The 23,256-nt window shown below is 65.3% G+C and overlaps 11 protein-coding genes across 11 annotated transcripts; 7 read left to right on the forward strand and 4 right to left on the reverse strand.

The window, feature by feature from the left end:
* Positions 1-3: 3 nt before the first annotated feature.
* On the reverse strand, positions 4-4,245 carry MSY001_2228 (uncharacterized protein; the record flags this gene model as incomplete). Its single annotated transcript, XM_018884066.1, has 1 exon — positions 4-4,245. One exon carries the CDS (start codon positions 4,243-4,245, stop codon positions 4-6), a length of 4,242 nt encoding a protein of 1,413 aa, XP_018740763.1.
* A 112-nt stretch (positions 4,246-4,357) lies between these two features.
* Positions 4,358-4,843, forward strand: MSY001_2229 (uncharacterized protein; the record flags this gene model as incomplete). Its single annotated transcript, XM_018884067.1, has 4 exons — positions 4,358-4,453; positions 4,478-4,607; positions 4,632-4,772; positions 4,800-4,843. 4 exons carry the CDS (start codon positions 4,358-4,360, stop codon positions 4,841-4,843), a joined length of 411 nt encoding a protein of 136 aa, XP_018740764.1.
* A 49-nt stretch (positions 4,844-4,892) lies between these two features.
* On the reverse strand, positions 4,893-6,257 carry MSY001_2230 (uncharacterized protein; the record flags this gene model as incomplete). Its single annotated transcript, XM_018884068.1, has 1 exon — positions 4,893-6,257. One exon carries the CDS (start codon positions 6,255-6,257, stop codon positions 4,893-4,895), a length of 1,365 nt encoding a protein of 454 aa, XP_018740765.1.
* Positions 6,258-6,375: 118 nt separating this feature from the next.
* On the forward strand, positions 6,376-7,258 carry MSY001_2231 (uncharacterized protein; the record flags this gene model as incomplete). The annotated part of the gene is made up of 8 exons (XM_018884069.1): positions 6,376-6,400; positions 6,426-6,473; positions 6,505-6,536; positions 6,564-6,587; positions 6,613-6,777; positions 6,801-7,001; positions 7,025-7,091; positions 7,116-7,258. 8 exons carry the CDS (start codon positions 6,376-6,378, stop codon positions 7,256-7,258), a joined length of 705 nt encoding a protein of 234 aa, XP_018740766.1.
* Positions 7,259-7,957: 699 nt separating this feature from the next.
* Positions 7,958-9,261, forward strand: ALG5.1 (Glucosyltransferase-like protein; the record flags this gene model as incomplete). The annotated part of the gene is made up of 2 exons (XM_018884070.1): positions 7,958-8,104; positions 8,128-9,261. The coding sequence occupies 2 exons, from the start codon at positions 7,958-7,960 to the stop codon at positions 9,259-9,261; spliced, it is 1,281 nt and encodes a 426-aa protein (XP_018740767.1).
* Positions 9,262-9,588: 327 nt separating this feature from the next.
* On the forward strand, positions 9,589-13,284 carry MSY001_2233 (uncharacterized protein; the record flags this gene model as incomplete). The annotated part of the gene is made up of 2 exons (XM_018884071.1): positions 9,589-9,597; positions 9,622-13,284. 2 exons carry the CDS (start codon positions 9,589-9,591, stop codon positions 13,282-13,284), a joined length of 3,672 nt encoding a protein of 1,223 aa, XP_018740768.1.
* Positions 13,285-13,313: 29 nt separating this feature from the next.
* Positions 13,314-13,745, reverse strand: MSY001_2234 (uncharacterized protein; the record flags this gene model as incomplete). Its single annotated transcript, XM_018884072.1, has 1 exon — positions 13,314-13,745. The coding sequence occupies one exon, from the start codon at positions 13,743-13,745 to the stop codon at positions 13,314-13,316; it is 432 nt and encodes a 143-aa protein (XP_018740769.1).
* Positions 13,746-14,144: 399 nt separating this feature from the next.
* On the forward strand, positions 14,145-15,309 carry MSY001_2235 (uncharacterized protein; the record flags this gene model as incomplete). The annotated part of the gene is made up of 2 exons (XM_018884073.1): positions 14,145-15,128; positions 15,154-15,309. The coding sequence occupies 2 exons, from the start codon at positions 14,145-14,147 to the stop codon at positions 15,307-15,309; spliced, it is 1,140 nt and encodes a 379-aa protein (XP_018740770.1).
* A 989-nt stretch (positions 15,310-16,298) lies between these two features.
* On the forward strand, positions 16,299-20,021 carry MSY001_2236 (uncharacterized protein; the record flags this gene model as incomplete). The annotated part of the gene is made up of 1 exon (XM_018884074.1): positions 16,299-20,021. The coding sequence occupies one exon, from the start codon at positions 16,299-16,301 to the stop codon at positions 20,019-20,021; it is 3,723 nt and encodes a 1,240-aa protein (XP_018740771.1).
* On the reverse strand, positions 20,022-20,687 carry MSY001_2237 (uncharacterized protein; the record flags this gene model as incomplete). The annotated part of the gene is given in 2 exon segments (XM_018884076.1): positions 20,022-20,294; positions 20,313-20,687. 2 exon segments carry the CDS (start codon positions 20,685-20,687, stop codon positions 20,022-20,024), a joined length of 648 nt encoding a protein of 215 aa, XP_018740772.1.
* Positions 20,688-20,944: 257 nt separating this feature from the next.
* On the forward strand, positions 20,945-23,242 carry MSY001_2238 (uncharacterized protein; the record flags this gene model as incomplete). Its single annotated transcript, XM_018884077.1, is given in 2 exon segments — positions 20,945-21,039; positions 21,052-23,242. The coding sequence occupies 2 exon segments, from the start codon at positions 20,945-20,947 to the stop codon at positions 23,240-23,242; spliced, it is 2,286 nt and encodes a 761-aa protein (XP_018740773.1).
* Between the last annotated feature and the right edge of the window lie 14 nt (positions 23,243-23,256).

Below are 23,256 nucleotides of genomic sequence, written 5' to 3' on the forward strand. Positions count from 1 at the left end.
ATGTTATGTCACACTTAAATTCACGTGCGCCTCGCCAATGCGCATGTGGACACCGTGCGCGTCACGCCACTGGAGCGAGACACCGCCCAGTGTGTCGGCGAGTGGGAGCTGCGCGGCGTCGCCAAGATGCAAGGGGATGGACCGATACGCTGACGCCTCACCCTTGGTACGTCGCGGGCGTAGCATATCGACGAAGCCAGCGCTAAGGCGCCATAGTAGCACGAGGCCCTCGCTTAGGCACAGGGAGAGGAAGCGCCGGCCGTCTGGCGAGAACGAACACGCGGTAACGGGCGCCGTATGTCCGTCAAGCACATAGAGCCGCGTCGCCGTCTTGAGATCGTACAGAACGACAGGGCCGTCGTGGGTACCGACCGCGAGGCGCTGCGTGCCGCTGTGGAACGCAATCGAAGGGTACGTCTCGACGAGTTCCTTGATCATCACCGTCGCGGAGCGCGTCAGCGACGAGCGCACCGCCACTAATGTGGGATCAAGTGACTTGACGACAGCCTCAACAAGGCGTGGCAGGCTGGGATACAGCACGAGCGGCTTTTGGCGGATCAAGAACGCGACGAGGCGCAGCGTCACTTGACTCTGCTCGACCGACGGAGCGTGCAAAATGTCCATGGCCAGCGTGCTCATAAACAGGGCACCGTGCTTCGAGGCCAGCTCAAGTGTCGCACGTCGCGCCAGGCCACGCAGCGTAAGGCCTGTGAGACGGAGATGCGTCGCAGCCACATCGTCGGGCTCGGTGGCCACGCGGAAAATATGCCGCACGAGTGCCACGGTGTCGACATAGTGCTGCCACACGTGGCACCCCGTACAGCATAGCTCCGTCGCGACCCATATGGGCAGCGAGTCGGCGGCAGGCCGCGCGAGGTATGCTGCGACCATCGCTGCCACGCGTTTCAGCAGCAAGGGCGAAAAGTGCGCGTACCGCTCACACATCACGAGTCCCAGCACCAGCACAGCGTACGGCGTGCATGGCGTGGCGGGGTCCGACGGCGCAAGGGGCACATGTCCACGCCACGTCCGCTCCAGCTCCGTAAGCTCGCTCTCCGTCGCAACAGGCACGTACCGCGCCAAGAGGAGCTTGGCAGCCGTGCGCAACACTTCGTTCTCGTCCAGCACATGCACGCCAAGCGCGGCAAGAGATGGAGGGCAGTACGCGGGGCCCACAAGCTGCGCGAGGAAGGCAGGTGAGAGCAGCGCATGTAGTACACCACGCGCTTCAGTGTGAATAGCATCCCATAGCAGCGCGAGCGATACAGCGGCCAGCAACTGATGCGCCGTCGCCTCCGGCGACTGACAGAAGCGCTGAGCTGCACCAGCATGGCATGCCATACTCACAAAGCCTAGCACGCGCGCACTGCCTGGGTAGGCGTCGCACGAGGATGCTGCGCCAAAGACCGCGTCTAGCGCGGTGGGCCAGAACAGGGGGAGCAGAGGCTGCAGCATACTCTGCAGCTTGGCCGCACCCGCACTCTCGGCAGGCAGGGCAGGCGCTTCGGGTGCGTGGGCCTCGAGCACGTGGCGCGTGCGCGCCTCGAGGAGCGGTACAAGTGACGGCACTTGGAGCGCCGTCCGCAGCGTCTGCGCCCCTGCTTCAATAGCGCGCCGAACATCCGCCAAAAGAACGCTCACAGCCTCTGCTTGTGCGCCGCCACAGGGCGAGAGCATGCCAGTGATAGCATCGCTGCGTGGCGGCGCGCTGCGTGGCGACGATGGGATCGCATACATGAGCCACGATGGCTGCGCGTCGTGTAAGAGCGTGCGTGCCTCGACAGGCGTGATGCTGCGCACCATCTCGAGCGTTCGCAGGTCCCAGATCCGCGCGCGCGATGTGCCATAGAGGAGCAGGACTTGATGATCGCGCACGGCCACAGAGGTCAACGGCGCGCCACAGCCGGGGAATAGCTGCACGAGTCGCACGTCGTCGAGCGCTAGCAGTGCACTTGTGCCGTCCAGCGAAACACAGAGCACACAGCCGTACAAGCGCGAATGGGGCGGTACGCCCGTGAGCGGCACAAACGCCTGGAGCGGGGACGTGAACCACGACCACGCCGCCTCACTGCGCAGCGTCGTGAGGCCCCACACGCCCAAGTCGCCCTGCGCCGTGCCGCCCATCAGGTGCCGCGTGCCTGTGCGGGGATTCGCCACGAGCTGCAGCGACGATACGGGCGCGGCCCACGACGCATGCGAGTGGGCCACGGCCGTCTGTGCTGCTGGTGCATCGTTCAGCACGTCGTTCAGCGAGGCCACAGCGAGGCCGCCAGTAGGCAGGCCCAGCACGAGGCGATTCAGACTTAGTGGAAGGATTGCACTCCAGCGCGGAAGCGGTGCTGGGCCGTCTGGGGCGGTGCGCAGCACACGGACAAGGAGGTCAGGGACTGGAACGGCCAGCTGCACGGCGTCACAGAGCGCCTCATCGATGATCGCCAAATGCGGCGCCTCGGCGCGCAACATCGCCTGTACGGTCAGGGCATGGGCGGTGCATGCAACACCAACGCGCGTGCCAAGCTGCACGAGCTGCTCAGCTGCACTCGGCAGGGCCAGGCGCACCACCTCGGGCGCCTCGGAGCCCGAGGCGCGGGCGACACCGACGAGGGCCGGCATATCTCCACCGCACGCACATACGAGCATGTCATCCAGCAAAAGTGCTTGATCCACAGGCGCATCTACCATGGCGAGGCGCGCGGTGGACGTCGGGTCGAGAGAAGTAGCGACGTGGACATCGAGAAGCGGCGCCGACACGTCGTCCGGTGCCCGCAGCCGCTGCTGGAGCGTCGAAAGCGCCGGATCGCTAGACGCGCCGCAAGGAGCGTCAAGGCCCTGACCATAGACATCGTACTGTGAGGTGTGCCAGCAAGCCGCCTCGTCTAGCGAGTATAGCACGAGACTGGTGGATTGCAACTCCCAGAGCATCACAGACGTTGCACTCGATAGGTGCAGCACGGCGGCGGGTAGCAGCGCTGCACGCGCCGTATCGACATACAGCAGGAAAGCATACGCAGCGGAACCGGGCCATTGGACAACGACGCAGGGTGCCATGGGCTCGCATCCCTTCGCGAGGCGCACGGGCGCGACGTGGTATGGGCCCAGATCAGGCGGAGCCTCCATGCGGTAGGTACACCGAGCAACGCTTTGGTATACGGGCTTGTCAGTGCTAGCCGCCTGATACTCGAATACGATGTCCGTCATCCCAGAGGAGTCATGGCAACCTGCGTTGATAGAGACGGTGCCAAGCATCGTAAGAGTCGTCCGATCCCATGCAGTGAGACGCCCAGACGCCTGCTGCACAAGTAGGAGACCAGGGTCAGATGGCGTGCCCGTCACAGTGATGGCAACGACAGCTGACGCATCGGGCGAGTATAAGCACCGCTGGCAGGACCAGGGTGTGGCGTCATCCGTAGTCCAGGGCGCCGGTTCACCGGCGGACGGCCGGTCGGGCGCGGGGTCTGTACAGGGCGCCGTCATGGGTATCGGTGCAGACGCTTCAGCAGGCGCCTTCGTGGGCGCCTTATCAGGCGCCTCGGCAGCGGCATGGTGTGTATGAACATGTGGCACATACTTGGGATGGTCGTGAAAAGGATGCTCAATGACGGTTGGCACATCCGCTGCATGGTACTGAGCCTCGAGGAGGTTTTCAGCAAGGCTTCGCTTAGGATCCTCGGGCGTGGACGAAGCCGTCGCATGGGACGTGCTGACCGTCGGATCCCGCCGTCCTATCTGGGGCGACGTCGCCGCGCAAGACGGAGGAGCACTATGCAACGAGGACACATCGCTCGGAGCAAGGCTTGCGACAAGTAGCTGCAAGTTTTGGCGGTGGTGTCTCCGCGTTACAATGCCAGGCCGCGCATTCTCAGAGGGCGACAAGGTGGATGACCGAGGCTCGACAGGCGGCGACGGTGTCGCTGGCGCCTCGTCAGGGGGCGCAGTGCCATCCGGGCGTGTAATAGCACGCGCAAACACATATACACTGCCCTCGTCGCCCCCCATAGCAGCGCGCACCTCGCCTGTCTTGATCAGTGCGTCGGGGCTCGATGCGCCACCAGCATGAAACCAGGGGACGGACCACACAGGCTCAGCGTCGCTGCCGGCATCAGACCATGCGCTCTCATCATTCGCCTCTTTGCGCTCCTCTGGATCAACATGTTGCTCTTGGTAGTGCGCGCCAATGAGCGGGGGCACGCAGGGCGGCGCCAGCGCCGCGCCCAGCGGGACGAGGAGCGCCGCGGCGTGGCTCATACGGAAGTGGAGTGGCGGCTCGGCGCCCCAGGCACGACGCGTGTCTGTCGGCCGAAACGCGCGCGCTGATCAACACGTACCGGCGCGTCCTCGCTTCTGCCCAGCAACCACGATGGCGGCAGGCACTGGCGGCAAGACAGGCCCGACGACGGGCCAAAAGACAGAATCGCGGAAGCCCGTGTCGCAGTCGGTGCGTGCGGGCCTGCAGGTAGGTGCATGCTACTCATGACAGTTCCCCGTTGGACGTATCCACCGTCACCTGAAGAACAAGTCGCAGAACAACATTCGTGTGGGCGCCAAGGCCGCCGTGTACACGAGTGCGATCCTGGAGTACCTCACGGCTGAGGTGCTAGAGCTGGCAGGTACGTTGTGACTTCTCACACCAGGCAACGCGTCGAAGGACCTGCGTGTGAAGCGTATCACGCCCCGGCACTTGCAGCTGGCGATCCGTGGTGACGAGGAATTGGACTCGCTCATCCGCGCGACGATCGCGGGTGGTGGTGTGCTGCCTTACATTCACAAGTCGCGTACGTATGCTCTGTCTCACCCTACAGTAATCAAGACGCCTGGCAAGAAGAAGAACGCGGCATCCGAGTAATCCTTATGGTAGTGTGTTAGTATAAGAGTCTTGCGCGAATGATACCGTGCTACGCTGAGTCTGCGCGCACGTAGCGACTTGCCCGTACAAACGCCTGGGGGTCGTACCGCATGATCCACGGGTGTCGCAGCACCTTGGACAACGGGAGGCGGTCCGCCGGCTGGTACCGCAACAGCGAGCGAACGAGGTCCTTGGCCTCCTCGCTAAAGTGCGTCGGAATATGCAGATCCACCGATGCGATCCGCTTGTACGTCATGCTCGCGCCACTGAGCTCCTCAAATGGAGGTACGCCCTCCAGAAACTCGTACGTGAGAACACCCATCGCCCAGAGATCCACAGCGCCGCCATGTGACTTGCCCTCAACCATCTCTGGCGGCAAGTAGTCCAGCGTGCCGCATAGCGTCGCACGCCGGTTGCTGGGCGCATGCACACTCCACCCAAAGTCTGCAATTTTGACTTCCCCGCGGATACCGACGAGTAGATTCTCCGGCTTGATGTCGCGGTGAATAATATGCTTGGAGTGTAGGTATTGGAGCGCATCTGCGATCTGCGCAATGTATTTGGCCGCTGTTGCCTCGTCAAAGCGCCGCTCTGGCAGCTTGGATAGGATCTTGAACAGTTCGCCGCGACCCGCAAACTCGAGCATCATGAATATGCGGCCAGGATCATGGAAGTAGCCAAACATGCGAAGCACATTCGGATGCCGCAGGTTCATCTGGATCTCAATCTCGCGCCGGAGCTGCAGGTCCACCTTGTTCTCCACGAGCTCTTTCTTGTATACACACTTGAGCGCTACCACATAGCCCTGGTGGCCCGGCCGCGCCGACGGGACGGCCTTCGTCCGCGCAAGATACACGCGCCCAAATTTGCCCTTGCCGAGCGGGCGCCCGATTTCAAACTGCGACAGGCTCCAGGGCCGCGTCGGCTGATGCTGCAGCCCGTCCATGGATGAGTCCATCGCAAGCAAGTCAGGGTCGTCCGAATTGCTTGGCTCGCGCCGTCCCTTGTGCTCATCACGCTCGAGACCACCATCGTAGCGACCCAAATCCAATTTGACTTCACTCGGCGCAGCGGACGTGCCCTTGGATGCCGTGCTGCTCGAACCCGTCGGGCGCCCCTGCGCGATCGAGCTGTGCGACGGCGCCTGCGAGTTCGCGCTCACGTTGCCTGCTGCATGCCTCGATACGAGGGGGGCGCGCGGCTGCGCGGGCGCATGAGACTCCACTTTCGCGACCGTTTTGAGGGGACGTGGTTGAAACGGCGGCGGTGCTGCCTTGCGCTGCTGCGATGCCAGCCACGTTGTGTTCATGAGTGCTGTGGCTCCATGTCCTCGAGATTGGGTCTTGGGCTCATGCGAACCTAGTGACATGGACGTCATGCGGGCCTCGAGGCCCCCCGGCTCGCCCTCGCCCATGATATCGGTTCGAGATCAACACCCCCCGCCACACGCGTCGGCGGTAGTGTCACGTGGTCACACCTCGCCCCTACCACGCAACGACGCACGGCCGGTCATCAAGAGCTAGCTCAAAGCGATGGTGCTGTTCTTCACGTCCCATGGTACGCTTCGCATGCTTACAGCCAGTCCATAGTGTCCCAGTAATCATTTACATGGGCAAGGACAAGGTCGAAAGTATGCTGCAGACACTTGCACTGACGCAAAGACGAGGATCTGATCCGGCATGGCTTCCCCGAGGTATGCCCACGACATGGCTGACTGCAGGATGTATGGTTCCATGTCGATAAGGTAGGCAGTGACCTGTTTACATGAGCTTTCGTCTGCCCATGTGTACCTCCGCATGCCTGAGGGCATGGAGTGGACGGCCATTCCCGACGCGCTCTTGGAAGATTGCTCGCAGCTGGTCAAGGCCAACTCCATTGAGGGCAACAAGAAGAACAATGTTACGATTATATACACGCCCCATGCCAATGTCAAGGTAGGCCCGCTACGCTTACGCAGAAAACGGGCGATATGGCCGTAGGCGCCGTGTCCTTTCACAACGACAGGCTCGTGAAACGCTTTTACGTCAAGGAACGCAAGAACGAGATTGTCAACCGCCTGAATAAGACCAAAGAAGAGCGCACGGTGGACTTTGAGGCCGAGAGGCAAGAGCGCGAGCGCGCCGCAGGCCGCAAGAAAAAGGAGCATGCGTTACAGCAGGTACGCTCGCACTCTTATGTCAGAAAAAGGAGACACTAGAGGCCAAGCGGCAGTACAAAGAGCAGGCGGCCGCGAAGGACTACTCGCACTGTACGTGACCTGCGACTCACACAGTGTTTTCCGACGAAGCCATTGCTGAGTCGCAGCGTGAAAAGCAGCGTCATGCACGGATTCAAGCCGCACAGAAGCAGGCGGCGAGAGAGGATGGTAATGGCAGCGAGGAAGATGTGTACGAGAGCGACGACTCGTTCATGTAGTTTGAACTTATAGTGATGCAAACGCCCGTCGCTGGCGTTGGTGTGGCAAGATGGCCGAGTGGTTAAGGCGGTAGCCTGCTATAAGCACAACCGTACGGTTGGTAAGCTATTGGGTTCTGCCCGCGTGAGTTCGAGTCTCACTCTTGTCGGATTTTTTTTTCTACATCGATTCACTTAGAAGACGCCGTGGTTGACTCCTGCAGTGGTAAGCGCGGTTGGATACATACGGGAAAATGTGCCCCAAGAAGGACCGCCAAAGATGAGCGTGGTCAGCACCCACTTGCACTGCAACGTCAGCTAGCGTCCGCACTACGCACCGTCACACGCAATGATGCACCGCGGCGAATGTTGACAAGGAGCATCACTACCGCTTCAAGAATATGAATGCCAATGGCAATACGGCGGATCTTATCGATCACCGACGGACCTCCCACCGCCTGGCGAATACGTGCGCCAAGCGTGTTGGGGCCTGCCTGGTCCACATACAGGAAGAGGCTCAACAATAGCAGAACCTGGTATGCCTCCGGTGGAAATTTGTACTGGATGCTCAGAGACATTGCGTTCACACTCCTCGTTGTGGGGGACAACGATCGCTCGCCGTGGAGGCTATCGGCGACGCGGCGCCGGCGTTGGCCCCGGTCGCCCAGCTCCACGTGGAGGGCTGCAGGGCCCCGTCGTTCGCTTGCTTCTTCCCAAGCAATGGGCGCAGCCTGCTGTGCGGGCTCGCTCGCTGGCGTCGTCCCCGAGGCATCGCCTCTATCATACCTCCTCGGTATGGTACTGGCAGGGATAGGTGGTGTGCCTACATCTGTGCTGCTGGCCACGGTCGCCGCTGCCGTCCTTCTCGTACGTCGCCCAACTAACCGCAGCCATACGCCGCACTGTGGCTCGCTACGCCGGCGACGTCCCGAACGAGCGCAGAGGAATGCACCTACATGACCGCCGATGATGCAGGTCACTGGCATCCGCTGCCCACGATGGCCGACGAGGCGGCCGTGCAGCTGACGGTGGTTGTGCCCATGTACAATGAAGAGAAGCGGCTCATGGCCATGCTAGACGACACGCTCGACTGGCTGGAATTTCAGCGGGAGAAGAAACAGCCACTGAGCCGTGATGCAGGCCTGGATGTGGCTCGCGCCCTGACGCAGCCGCTATCGACCTATGAGCTGCTGCTCGTCGACGATGGGTCGCGCGATGGCACGTGCGAGTGTGCCGTGGCCTACGCGCAGAGGCGCGCGCTTCCGAGCGGTGCAGAGATCCGCATCACACGTCTGCACAAGAACCGCGGTAAGGGTGCCGCTGTGCGGCATGGCATGCTCCATGCGCGCGGTGCGTTCGTGCTGTTTGCCGACGCGGATGGTGCGACGCGCTTTGCAGACCTGTCGGTGCTGGCCCGCGAGATGGTGCGCGTCATCACGCCGGCAGGTCATGGCATTGTCGTCGGCTCGCGCGCACATCTGGTGACGAGTGACGCGGTGGTCAAGCGCAGCTTCCTGCGCAACCTGCTGATGCGGTGCTTCCACCTGGTGCTCTCGCTGCTGATGCACCCCCCCTCGCTAAGCAGGCTGTGGCCCCGTGCCGTGCCGAAGAGTGCTACGGTGCAGCACCTACCGCAGCAGCCCGACATCCAGGACACGCAGTGTGGCTTCAAGCTCTTTGCGCGCGCGTCCGTGGCGCGCCTGTTTCCCCTGGCGCACATTGACCGCTGGATCTTTGACGTAGAGATCCTGCTGCTGGCCCAGATGGCCTGTCGTGCGAGCGAGGGCACACATGCGCTGCGGCCAGAGGCGCAGCGGGGCGACGGAGATGCCCTACTGCGCCTCCCGCTGCCTATCGCGGAGGTCGCCGTGCACTGGACCGAGATCGACGGCAGCAAAATCCATCTGCTGGCAGATTCGATGCGCATGGGCCGCGACCTGATTGTTCTCCGACTCAACTATGCCCTGGGGCGGTGGCGCCGCCCAGAGAACCTATATACCTGCGGGGCTCGTAGCCAGCGATAGACGACGCGGCCCTGGCGTCGGCCGCGCACCTCCACGGACGGGCCCGAGGTAGCAGAGTGGAGAGTCACGTGCTCTTGCCGTGCCGGCTGCAGCTGCAGCTCTCCGCCTTGCCCTTACGGCGTTGCGCTGGGAGCGTGGCGAAAGGCAGCAAGCTCGCGCACGCATAGGCCGAAGATCGGCAGAGGCGCAGTCCACGGAGCGACATGGTACGTGTGCCGCAGCTGACAGAAGGCGACACTCAACGTGCGCGATGCGCTGTCCTACCTGGACCAGGTCAAGGTCCAGTTCACCGACCACCCCGATGTGTACAACCGGTTCCTGGATATCATGAAAGACGTACGTGCGGCCCACTCACAGCAGTTCAAGAGCCAGGCTATCGATACGCCCGGCGTCATTGACCGTGTATCGACGCTGTTCCGCGGACAGCCGAGCCTGATCCAGGGCTTCAACACGTTCCTCCCGCCCGGCTACCGCATCGAATGCAGCATGGATCAGAACGACGGCAACTTCATCACTGTCACCACGCCCAGCGGGACCACGACACAGGCTCTTGGAGGCCACGGCCCCCCTGCCCTCCATCGCCTCCCCGACGCGCCGCCGCCCGGCCCGCCGCCCATGCCGCTGCACGAGGGCGCCCGCCCGCCGNAGGCATATGTGCCCGCGCCTGAGTACGCCGAGCGCGCGCCGCTGCCGGGACCCGCGCTGTCGCGTGCGCCGCCGCTGCGTGGCGCGTCGCCGGGGCCGATGGGCATGCCGCCCATGGCTGCGCCTGGGGCGTATGCGGGTGCGCCGCCCGGAGCTCCGCTCGCGAATGGGCCGCCGGTCGGCTACGAGCCGATGGCGCGTGGTGCGCCGGAGCCGGTGCCGCGGCCCCCTGTCGAGTTCAACCATGCGATCAACTATGTGAACAAAATCAAGCAGCGCTTTAGTGCGGAACCCGATACGTACAAGCAGTTCTTGGAGATCCTGCAGACCTACCAGAAGGAGCAGCGGCCGATCCACGAGGTGTATGCGCAAGTTACGGTGCTGTTCGACCATGCCAAGGATCTGCTGGAAGAGTTCCAGCAGTTTTTGCCCGACACTGGCGCGGCGCCGGGCGGCAGTGGCTTGTTTGGCATGCTGGGGCACGTCACGAATGGCATGGGCCCCGCCGAGGGCGCGCCACCCGGTGCGGCGCCGTACGACATGGTCGGCGGTGTGCCTCGGCATGCGGCGCCGCCGCTGCCGCGCAAGAAGCGGATGGCAGACGAGCCGGGTGTGCCGCCCGAGGCGTCCCTGCCCCCGCCCAAGGCCGGCGCGAGCCGCAAGCGCAGCAAGAAGGCGGAGCATGGGCTGCCGCCCCCGGGCGCGCCGTATGTGCAGGCGATCCCAGGCCCGGGCGAGGTGGTGGGCGATGCGGTGTACCCGCCTGGTGCTCCGCTACCGCCCGGCTACGAGGCGATGCCGCCCGAGGGCTATGTGCCTGCGGGCGCGATGTATGGCCTGCAGGCGTATCCCCCGCCGCATATGGTCGGCGGTGAGTTGGTGCCTGTGGCGCCGATGGCGACGATGGACGAGGTAGCGTTCTTCGAGCGCGTGAAGAAGCACTTGGACGACCGCGCCACGTACCTGGACTTTTTGAAGCTGTTGAACCTGTACACGCAGGAGGTCATTGATGTGGCGACGCTGGTGGACCGTGCATCGCTGTTCCTGGGCGGTCACAGCGAGCTCTTCGATGCCTTCAAGCAGCTCGTGGGCTACGACATGGGGCGGCATGGGTGGCTCGAGCACGAGGACCCCGTGCTGGAGAACGTGCCCGCGCTGGAGCGCGAGCGCTTTGACCTGTCGACGCAGAAGTCGTATGGACCGTCGTACCGCAAGCTGCCCGAGTCGGAGGTGAACCTGTCGTGCAGCGGCCGTGACGCGCTGTGCTGGGAGGTGCTGAACGACGGGTGGGTCAGCTACCCCACGTGGGCGAGCGAGGGCGAGTCGTTCAACCCGCACAAGAAGAACGTGTATGAGGACGCGCTGTACCGCAGCGAGGAGGAGCGGCACGAGTACGACTACCACATCGAGGCGAACCTGCGCACCATTGCGCTGCTGGAGCCGATCGCCGCGCGCATTGCCGTGATGGACGCGGAGGAGCGCGCAGCGTTCCGCCTCAAACCGGGGCTTGGCGGGCAGAGCAAGAGCATCTACCAGCGCATCATCAAAAAGGTGTATGGGCGCAGCCATGGCCTCGAGGTGATTGCGGCGCTGCACGACAACCCGTCGGTCGCGGTGCCTGTGGTCCTCGCGCGCTTGAAGCAGAAGGACGAGGAGTGGAAGCGCGCGCAGCGCGAGTGGAACAAGGTGTGGCGCGAGGTCGACGCACGCAACTTTTACAAGGCGCTCGACCACCAGGGCGTCAACTTCAAGAGCACCGATAAGAAGGCCATCACGAACAAGGCGTTCGTGCAGGAGATGGAGACGCTGCAGGCCGCGCAGCAGCAACGCCGCCTCGCGGCCGACCCGAGCCTGCCCCGCCTCGTGCCGCGCTTCCAGCTCGCCTATGCGGTGCACGACACGGATGTGCTCGTGCATGTGCTGCAGCTGCTCGCGCAGTTCCTCGAGCGCTCGTCCGCCTCGACCGGCGCCCACGACCGCCCGCGCGTCCTCTCAGTACTGCACGCGCTCCTGCCCCGCCTATGGGGCGTGCCGCTGGACACGGTGCGTGCGCTCATCGTGCCGCACCGGACCTCGGCGCCCCGCGAGGCCTCCGACGAGCCGGACGCCGAGTCGGCGAGCGCGTCGCCCGCGGACGACGACGGCCCGGCCGAGGCGCCGGTGCAGGCCATTGACACATGGCACGTCCGCCCGCTGGCGCCGCACACGGATGCACAGCCGACGCCGCGTGCGCTGCCCGAGACGGTGCAGCTGTTTGGCAATACGACGCTCTATGTGCTCGTGCGCCTGCTGCACTTGCTGTACGAGCGGCTGCACCGCCTGAAGTGCGTCGGCGCCGAGCTCGCGGCGCGAACGCCCTCGTCGTGGACCAAGGTGAATCCGCTGGCCGCGACGCTGGGGCTGGCCGATATTGCGACGGGCCCAGCGGGGCTCGTCGCGTCGATCGCTGCGCACGTGCCGGGAGCGCAGCTGACGGACGCGGCGCACCTCCCTGAGGCGGACCAGGCGGTGATGCGGCTGCATCCGGCGCAATTCTATGCGGTGACGCTCGAGCTGATTGCGCGCCTGCTCGACAATGAGGTGGATCAGAGCACGTTCGAGGAGGCGGTGCGCTTCATGTACACCAAGGACGGGTATGTGCTGTTCACCATCGACAAGGTGCTGCAGGCGCTCGTCAAGACGGCAGTGACGGTAAGCACAGACGCCAAGGGCCAGGCGCTCCTCGCGCAGTTTGAGGCGACGCAGCAGGCGCTCGAGGCGCTGCGTGCGGACCCTGATGTGGACGCGCGCGACGTGCAGATGTACCAGCGGCTCGTGGCAGCGCGCATGGAGGCGGAGCACACGGTGGGCCGCGAAGAGCCGCTGTTCCGCATCGAGGTGGCGCCGGTCGCAGACGCGCCGACGTCGGGGCCGCTGCCCGCGCGCGACGTGCGTATCCAGCTCCTCTCGCACGACGATACGACGCTGGACGATCCGCAGGACGCGGAGCAGCGGTGGCTGCAGTACATTGCTTCCTACTGCCTGTGGGCGCCGACCGAGGGCCTGCCGGCCCAGACACGCGCGCCGCTGCTGCAGCGCAACCTGCCGGCTGCGCCGGAGGACGGCTCGGAGGCGGACGGCTCGCGCTTCCTCGTCAAGAACGGACTGGACATCCGTGTGTGCATGAAGACATACCGCCTCTTTTTCGTGCAGGACACAGAGGATGTCCTCGTGCGTGTGCGTCCAGCCGACACGACAGGCGCGGCCGCGCGGCATGCGGCGGCGCGGCGGCGCAAGTGGCACGAGTGGCTCGACGTGCGCCTCGAGGCGATGCGCGAGGCGCCCGGCGCGGACGCCGATGCATCGCAGGCCGAGGCGGCCGCGGCCCGTAGGGACTAGTGCACATAGGTCTACGGATCTGCGTAGTTTTAAAGATCGTCGAGGTCCTCGTCCTCCTCGTCGCTGGCCTCTTCGAACTCGATCTCGCCGCCCTCGTCGTCGCCAAAGGTCTCTTCGCTGATCTTGGTCGTTTCCGGCAGCTCACCGTACTGCTTGAGGCTGCGGGCCTCGTCGGGCGTGTATTTCTGGATGACATCGGCCTTGCCGTCCTCAAACTCACGCAGCGACAGGAGAATAATGTCGCCATTGTTGATCCAGACCTTCTTGCGCAGCTTGCCACGGATGTGCGCGAGACGCTTCTCGCCGTCAAAGCACATGGCCTCTAGACGGCCGTTGCCCAGCATCTTGACGACCTGGGCATACTCCTGGCTCTCGTCCTTGAAAACTAGCTCGCGCTTGTCGTCGCTGTCATTCTTTCCGCGGCGGCGGTTCTTACCGCCCTTGCCCTTGGCCTTCGGCATGGTGGCTGGTCCTTTTCTTTTGCGCCCGCGCACCGAGCGGCTGCGGTTTGTCACGTGATGTTCCCCCGAGCCGCGCGCCGTCCGTCCTCGGCTGTCGACGTTCCGTATGCATCCCCAGGGACCTTCGGCGCGCTCTCCGGCGCCGCCGCTGCAGCGCCCCGTACCGACGCGCGCCCGCCCGCCCGCGAATGCACGTGCGAACGATCCCAGCCACCAGCCCGCGGCGCGCGGCGGCCGCCCGGCCATGCGCGGATCCGTCGCCCGCCCGCCTGCCCNCCTGCCCGTGGTGGCGCGGCGGCGCGCGGCGGCCCCGGCGCGCGCCCTGTCGCGCGTGCACCGCCGCCGCAGTCCGAGTACCAGCGCATCCGCTCGCCGCCGCCAGTGTCGACGCCCAGCCCCATGTCATCGTCGACGCACCTCGACATGGGCGCCTCGTACACACCGCCGCCCGCTGTGCCGCACCGCTCGGGCTCGGCGGCGAGCCTGCCGCAGAGCATGGACACGTATCAATCAGCCAGTGCATGGATGGACGACACGTACACAGCGAATCCGAGTCAGCCATACACGCCGCAGGGCGACATGTATGGCTACGTCCCCGAGTCGCCTGGACACAGCGCCAGTGCGTGGGAGAGTTTCGCGGGGGGTACCGGCATGCCGTCGTTCCAGGCGGGCAACATGATGAACGACGCCACGGCGCAGATGGGCATGCAGTTTGGGCGCCACGTCGCGCAGGTCGGCGGGGCGTACGTGCAGAAAAACTTCCGTGCACTGCTGCCGATGCGCATCATAAAGCACTACTTCAAGGTATCCAACTCGTACGTGTTGCATAAGCTGCGGATCCTGCTCTTCCCGTGGCGCCACAAGCCGTGGTCGCGCCGTCTGCGCTACTCGACGCCGTACGGCAGCTCAGGCATCATGTCGCCGGGACAGGGTCCGTCGACGCTCTCGGCGGGAATGAGCACGCCGGACCGCCCGCTCTCTGCCGACGGCCGGCGGCCCAGTGCCTCAGGCGAGCCGGTCTCGTACTGCGTGCCGCGGGAGGACGTGAACAGCCCGGATATGTATATACCCCTGATGGCCTTTGTCACGTACGTCATTGCCGCGTCGATCATCTACGGGCTGCGCGGCCGCTTCCACCCCGAGGTGCTGGGCTACACGGCATCGCGGGCCCTTGCGATCATCCTTATCGAGTTTTTTGCCATCAAACTGGGGTGCTACCTGCTCAACATCCAGGGCGATCACACTATCTTCGACTTGCTCGCTTACGCGGGCTACAAGTTTGTCGGCACGCTTGTCGTGCTGGCGGTCGGTGTGCTGGGCCTGGGCCGCTGGATCTACTGGCTCACGTTTCTGTACATGTTTGCCTCGAATGCATTCTTCCTGGTACGTATCCATGGCTGACACACAGCTTCGCTCGCTCCGCTACGTGGTCCTCCCGGACCCCACGTCACCTAGCAGCGTGACAGTGACGCAGGCTCAACGCACTGCGCGGATCCAGTTCCTATTTGGAATTGCCATGTCACAAATGCTCTTTGGCTGGCTACTGATCGTAGGTGTCTACTAGCAACCGAGCCATGTAGTGCTTCATTCTTGTGGTGACAATGGGCAAAATGAGAAAAAAAAAATCGAACTCGCAGTTGGCGGGTATCGGGAAAAAAGCTGACCAGCACGGGGCTCGAACCCGCAACCTCCTGATAACTGGGATGATCCCATCGTAGTCAGACACACTACCAATTGTGCTAACCGGCCGATGTTGTTGGATGACGATTTGCCTAGATGCTATATGAGGTGTTTTATGTGTCGTGAAGGGAAAGAAAAGAATGACCAGCACGGGGCTCGAACCCGCAACCTCCTGATAACTGGGAAGTCCCATCGTAGTCAGACACACTACCAATTGTGCTAACCGGCCGCTTGTTATTGATGATTTTGAAGCGGTCGTCCAAAAGGGGATAGCTCTCTCCGGAGGGCGAGACGGTCATGAAAGTATGGCTGCTGTGCCGTCGCGCTTCGAATGCCGCAGTGTGTGTGATTAAGTGGTTTGTGAGTGACACGAGAGATGTCAAATGCGAGATGCCAAAGGGAGGATCGGACATGCTCATGTACAGGCACAGATGGCACAACTCTCTTAAATGGGCCAATTTCACGATCACCGTAGCACGTGAGTATGATCGGAGGTAGAACAAGCCATGCAAAACACACCCTGTGCCGAGTCCCTACTACACTGATGTGCCCGCTCTACAGTACGTGTATGAACAAGAAAGACGGCTGGGCGCGCACCTGGTGCGCGTCAGACGATATGGAAACGATCTGCTGACAAATATCGCAAGATCCCCGGGACGCTGCTGTCGCTCACGCTTTCAAACCCCGCGCCTTATTCAGGCACCAGTACGTCCTCCATCACGATGTGCATCGCGCCTCGCGCACGCGTGCGATGCTCGTTGGCGTCGGCGAGCTCGCACGACCCACCGCGGCGGTGGAGGGGGGGGCGGTCGGCCGAGCACTTTTTTCTGCGAGGCGGCTCGACCGGCCAGACTTGCCTTCTTGTCCCGCAGCATGCGAAGTGCGTCGCCGTCGTCCGACTCGTCGGGCCCCGGTACGCCGCCTGAGGAGTCGCCTCTGGCGAAGGACCGTATGCACGATGACATATGGGATGCACCCTATACGTTTCACACGCTGGATATGCAGCGACGCTTCATGAAGCCGTCGTCGCACACCTGGGATGTCAAGGCGCTCCGGGAGATTACGCGCCCACATATCGAGAGCTTCAATGCACTGTGGTCCGAGGACCCGTCCATTGATGTACCGGGCGGTGCAGATCGGATCGGGATGGAGGGTGCGGGCCTGCTTGAGCGCAGCCTGCAAACGCTTGCGCCGCGCGTGGTATTTGACGCGCACGGCGGCGAGGGCGAGCTGGGCAACCGCCTCGAGATGCGGATCGACTCGGTGTCTCTTAGTCGGCCGATGGTGCCGGACCGTGCCAAGGACGCGCTGGACCGGCGAGTATTCCCGGACGAGTGCCGGAACCGCCTTGTATCGTATCGCGGGCGGCTCACTGCGCGGGTATCGTGGCGCGTCAACGACGGCCCGGAGCAGAGCGACCTGCGCGATCTGGGGCAGGTCCCGATCATGGTTGGGTCGAACCGGTGCCACCTGCGCGGTCTCACGTCGCAGGACCTCGTTGCGCACCACGAGGAGCCGAACGAGATGGGCGGCTACTTTATCATCAACGGCAACGAGCGACTGATCCGCTTCCTGATCCTGGCCAAGGCGAACCACGCGATGGCGATCGAGCGCTCGTCGTTCACGCGCCGTGGCCCCTCCTACTCGAACAAGGCCGTGTCGATCCGCTGTGTCGGGCGGCACGATCTGATCAGTGTGACCAACTCGGTGCACTATCTCGAAAATGGCGGTGCGACCCTGCGCTTTAGCTGGCGGAAGCAAGAGTACATGGTTCCTATTGTGATGGTGCTCAAGGCGCTCGTGAGCGCCACGGACAAGGAGATCTTCACGTCCATTGTGCAGACGGACACGGACAATACGTTCCTCACGGACCGCGTCGAGCTGCTGCTCCGTGGCTTCCACCGGTACGCGCTGTGGACCGGCGAGCAGTGCCTCGAGTACCTCGGCGACAAGTTCCGCGTCGTGATGCGCGCGCCCGAGGACTGGAGCAACGCGCAGGTCGGCGAGGACCTGATCAACCGCCTTGTGCTGACGCACCTCGAGATGCCGCGCGACAAGTACCGCATGCTCGTGTTCATGCTGCGCAAGTTGTACGCGTTTGTCGCGGGCGAGTGCTGTGCGGACAACCCCGACAGCCCGCAGCACCAGGATGTGCTGATGCCCGGCTTTTTGTACGGCGCGATTATCCAGGAGCGCCTCGACGAGTACCTGATCAACGTGCGTGCGCAGCTGGCGCGCGACGTGCGGGCTGGCGCGCCTGGGTGCGACTTCTTCGACCGCCGGTACATCCAGCGCACGCTCGGCAAAGTGAACAGCGACGTGGGCGCGCGTCTCTCTTCGTTCCTGGCGACGGGCAACCTGAGCTCGCCGAGTGGCCTCGACCTGCAGCAGGTCGGTGGCTTTACGATCGTCGCCGAGAAGCTCAACTTTTACCGTTTCCTCTCGCACTTCCGCAGCGTGCACCGTGGTGCCTTTTTCGCCGAGCTCAAGACCACGACAGTGCGTAAGCTGCTGCCCGAGGCGTGGGGCTTTCTGTGCCCGGTGCACACGCCCGACGGTAGCCCGTGTGGCCTGCTGAACCACTTTGCGCACGCGTGCCAGCTGACGACGCGCGACCTCGATGTGTCGCAGGTGCCGGCGCTGCTCGCGTCGCTCGGTATGACCGAGGTCGTGGCTGCGCATGTGAGTCCGCGCACGCACGTCACGGTGCAGCTGAACGGCACGCTCCTGGGCTACGCGACGCCTGCGCTCGCGCGGCACATGGCTACGGTGCTGCGTGTGTGGAAGACGGAGGGGCGGCATGGCGTGCCGCTCGACCTCGAGGTCGGCTTCGTGCCGACGAGTCTGGGCGGCCAGTACCCCGGCCTCTACCTGTTTGGCGGTCGCGCGCGCATGGTGCGCCCCGTCACCTACCTGTTCAACGGGCGCGAGGACCACGTGGGTCCGTTTGAGCAGGTGTACCTGGACATTGCGTGCCGGCGCCCCGAGATTGAGGCTGGCGTCTCGACGCACGTCGAGGTGTCGCCGACGCATGTGCTGAGCGTGGTGGCGAACCTCACGCCCTTCTCCGACTTCAACCAGAGTCCCCGCAACATGTACCAGTGCCAGATGGGCAAGCAGACGATGGGCACGCCGAGCGGCGCCATTTCGCGGCGCACGGACAACAAGCTGTATCGCCTGCAGAGTGGGCAGACGCCCGTCGTGCGCCCTGCGCTGCACCACCGGTACGCCATGGACGACTTTCCGAACGGCACGAATGCGATCGTAGCCGTCATCTCCTACACGGGCTACGACATGGAGGACGCCATGATCCTCAACAAGTCTGCGCACGAGCGCGGCTTTGGGTACGGCACCGTGTACAAGTCCGAGGTCGTGCACCTGCGCGACGCCGGCGGCGGCCGTGGCGGCGGCCAGGCGCTGCTCCTCGGATGGGGCCCGGACATCCGTGCGGACGACCCGCGGCGCGCGCAGCTCGATGTGGACGGCCTCCCCCGCGTCGGCACGCCGATGACGAAGGGCACGCCGCTGTGCGCCTACTACAACGAGGCGAGCGGCCGCACGCGGCTCCAGCGCTACAAGGGCGACGAGGCCGCGTACGTCGACACCGTCCGTGTGATTGGCACCGACACAGGCGACGGCCCGTGCCAGCGTGTGCAGATCACGTTCCGCGTGCCGCGTGCGCCGGTGATTGGCGACAAGTTCAGCTCGCGGCACGGGCAGAAGGGTGTCTGCTCGCAAAAGTGGCCGGCGGTCGACATGCCGTTCAGCGAGAGCGGCATGCAGCCGGACGTGATCATCAACCCCCACGCGTTCCCGAGTCGTATGACGATCGGCATGCTTATCGAGAGCATGGCCGGCAAGGCCGGCGCCATGCACGGCCTGGCGCAGGACGCGACGCCGTGGACGTTTGGCGAGGACGACACGCCCGTGGAGTACTTTGGCGAGCAGCTGCGCGCGGCAGGCTACAACTACCTCGGCAACGAGCCCATGTACTCGGGCATCACGGGCCAGGAGCTGCGCGCGGACATATACCTCGGCGTCGTGTTCTACCAGCGCCTGCGTCACATGGTCAACGACAAGTTCCAGGTGCGCACGACCGGTCCGGTGCATGCGCTCACGCGCCAGCCCGTCAAGGGCCGCAAGCGCGCGGGCGGTATCCGCTTCGGTGAGATGGAGCGCGATGCCCTGCTGGCGCACGGCACGTCGTTCCTGCTGCAGGACCGCCTGTTCCACTGCTCGGACGCGACGACCGCGTACGTGTGCCGCACCTGCGGCAGCCTGCTCTCGGTCGCGTACGACGACGCGGCCGGCATTTCCGTGCCGGGCCTCGGCACCGTGCAGGCCATCGAGAAGTCGGCCCACCGCACCGCGCCCCTCGGCCCGCGCGGCGAGTACTGCCGCGTGTGCCGCCGCGCCGCGGAGGCGGGCGCACCGCCGCCGGCCGCGGCCCCCGAGCACCGTGTGCCGGTGCCGCGCCACTGCGTGGTGCGCCGCACTGGCGACCTCGATGTGGTGGCCGTCCCGTACGTGCTCAAGTACCTGGTCGCGGAGCTTGCGGCTATGGGACTGCGCATGAGCTTCGCTGTAGCGCCGTAGCTAGGGAGAAAAACCACGCTCGCGTTCCGCGCGCGCCTGCGCCAGGCGCTCCTCGAGCTTGCCAAACTCGTCGAGGGCGACCTGCTCCGACTCGTCGAGCACCTGCTCGACGCCCTTGACCTCCGGCACGTAGTGCATGAGCATGCGCTCAATGCCCGCCTTGAGCGTGACCGTCGAGCTGTCGCACCCACGGCAGCTGCCCTTGAGCCGCACACGCACGATCCCGTCCGTGTCCTCGCCAAAGCCGCGGTACTCGAGGTCGCCACCGTCCTCCTGGATCGCCGGACGCACTCGCGTGTCGAGCAGCTCCTTAATCATCGCCACCACCTCCGAGTCCGTCTCGAGGATCGTCGTGTCCGAGCCGGCCTGCGCCGTGCTGGGGTCCGGAAACAGGCTGTGGCCAGCGGTGAAGAACTCCATCATGCTGCTGTAGATCTCCGGCTTGATCGACGACCACGGCGTGTCAGCGCTCTTCGACACCGTGACAAAGTCGGGGCCGTAAAACACGCCCGTCACGCCGTCCACACCAAACAGCGTCTTGGCGAGCGGCGACGTCATCGACGCGCGCTTGTCCAGGAACTCAGCCGTCCCCTTCTCCATCACTGTGCACCCCGGAATGAACTTGAGCGAGTCGTCGTTCGGCGTCGCTTCCGTCTGGATGAACATGCTCCGGCTCAGCACATGCGGCCGCCACATCTGCGGGTGAGGCCCACGACGCGGCGCCATCCACCCGTGGAACGTACGCGGCGCCGCAGCAGCCCAGACCGCGCGGCCCACGCCTGCGGCACGACGAGGCACTACACCGATCATGGTGGCGGACACGCCGCCACCGCGGCGCCAGTGCACGGACAAGCGTCTCGGCCGACCACTTTTTTTCTGCCGCCCCCTGCTCGCCCTGCTCGCTCTGTCCTGGGTGGTGCGCGATGGCCGCTCCTAGTGGTGCCCCGGCGCCGCTCCTGCAGACGCCCATCCAGCTCTCTACCTACAGCCGAGCACGCTCGCCGCACACACATGAGCTGTGCGCGTCGAGCACCTCGCACCAGCACCGCTCGTCCGTGGCGGTCGGCGAGGTCGTGCGGGTCAGCGGCCGCGGCCTTCGCCGCCGCCGCGGCCTCCTGGCCACGCTCGAGCAGGGCGTCGCGATCGTCCTCATGGACCTGCACACACAGACACCCGTGCACACCTACACGCTCGCGCCGTCCGACCGCGCATGCACGCCGCCCCTCGTCGTCGAGGCGCGCGCCACGCATGGCACGCGCCCGTATCTGCGCACGACCTACTATGGCGTCGTAGCCGACGACGGCGCGCACACGCGCGTGCACGCAATCACCGAGCACCTCGACGCGCGCGGCCAGCTCCTCGCCGCTGCGCCAGACACGGCCCACACCTCGTTTGTCGTGCCGGGCATCCTTGCGACGCTGCACCCCATCGGCCCCGCGGCGCTCTTCGCCACGCGCCGCGATGGCGCGGTTGTGCTCCTGCACCCCAGCGAGACAGATGCACTCACGGCCACGTACACGGCCGCGCCCGTCGTCCTGGACGTGCAGCGGCTGTGCCCCACGGCCGACGCGCCCCTCGTGCGCGCCACAGGCGCCGCACCGGATGACGCGCCCCTCGGCGCGCTCGCGCTCGTGGCGGCGGAGCGCGATGCTGCCTCTGCCCACCTGCACGTCGTGACGGCACACGCCGCCGCGCCCTTCCTCCGCGCCCAATCGTGTGCGCTGCCGGCCGGCGACGCGCGGCATCTCGTCTCGTGCGCCGTCCATGCGTCCGGGCGCGTCGCGGCGCTGCAACGCGACGGCACGCTCGTGACGCTTCGAGTCACGGCGCCGTCGCCAGGCGTCCTTGCGCTGGAGCCGGCGCCGGCGCCGGCGCCGGCGGTGGCGCTGCGCATCACCTGTGCGCGCCTCGTGTTTCTCTCCGCGTCGCACTTGCTCCTGGTCGCCCTGCACACGGAGGGCGGAAAGGCGCGCGCGGCCGCGCTCGTGTGGGACGTCGACCTCGATGCCGTGCTGGCCGTCGTCGAGTGGTCGCTCAGTGTCAGTGGCGCCGGGTGCGTGAGCGCAGCGCGCGTCCTCGACGACCATGTGCTCGTGCAGATCGACCCCGCGGACGACAGCGCGCTCAAAAGCAGCATTGCCGCGCTGCCCGTGAGTGTGCCGCCGGCCGGGCTCTTGCGCCACGCGCTGGGCGCGGCAGCGCGCACGCAGCCGTGGCTCGCTGCGCCCCCTGCGGCGCCGCTGCTCTCCACGTCGCAGCAGGCGCTGCGCGCCGCCCTCGATGCACTGCCGACCGAGCCGGCCGCATGCACGCGCGCCCTGGACGAGCAGTTCCGCGCGTGGGTCCAGGGCGAGACGGAGCGTGTGCGTGCGGCCGAGCAGATCAAGGCAGGCCGCAAGGCGCCGCGTGTCGCGATCGACAGCGCCCTGGTCGCTGCCGTGCTGGACCGCGCGCTGCCTGCCTATGCGCCGGGGCACACGGGTCCCGCGCCGTTCGCGCGCGAGACGGTGCGCTTCCTCCTGGAGCGTGGCTACGTCTCGGCCGCGGCCTCGGTGCCGCACCTCGTGGCGCGCGTGCAGGCGACGCACGACTGGTCGGTGCGGATCCTGCTCCTGCGCCACGTGCCGGATCTGAGCGAGGCGCATGCGGTGGCGCTGCTGCAGGCTGCGCTCGCGGCGCGCGACGACGCAGGCACGCCGCCGGTCGCGCGGGTGCTGCAGCATGTCCTTGCGCCGCCGTCGTTCTCCAAGCCGGCGCTCCGCATGGCACTGCGCACGCACATCCAGCGCGACGACGACGTGCTGCTGCTGCTGGACATCCTCCACCTGTGGCTCGACCGCCAACTCGCTGCGCCGCTGGACGGCCGTGTGCCCCGGGAGGCCGAGGCGGTGCGTACCGTGCCGCACACGTCGATTGTGTACCGCACGGGCGATGTGGTACCGCCGAGCCTCGAGATGTGTGTGTCGTTCGCGGAAGATTTGCTCGATACCTTCTTCCCGCAGTGGATCGCCGCGCCGCGCACGCACGCGTTCCTGCGCGACTGGGCCAGGGGCGTCGCGCAGCATGTGCAGGCGCTGCAGGCGCTCGAGCGCCTGCGCGCGCCGCTCGCGTCCGTCACTGCGCGCGCGACCGAGGCTCCCGACACCCGCTCGCGCCGCGCGGAGCTGCATGAGGCCAGCCTGCTGGTGCCTGTATACGCTATCGAGGCGCTCGAGATCTAGGCGCCCTCCTCGTC

The sequence above is a fragment of the Malassezia sympodialis genome, genomic scaffold, assembly GCF_000349305.1.
Source record: "Malassezia sympodialis ATCC 42132 genomic scaffold, msy_sf_10, whole genome shotgun sequence".
Classification (NCBI taxonomy): Eukaryota; Fungi; Basidiomycota; class Malasseziomycetes; order Malasseziales; family Malasseziaceae; genus Malassezia; species Malassezia sympodialis.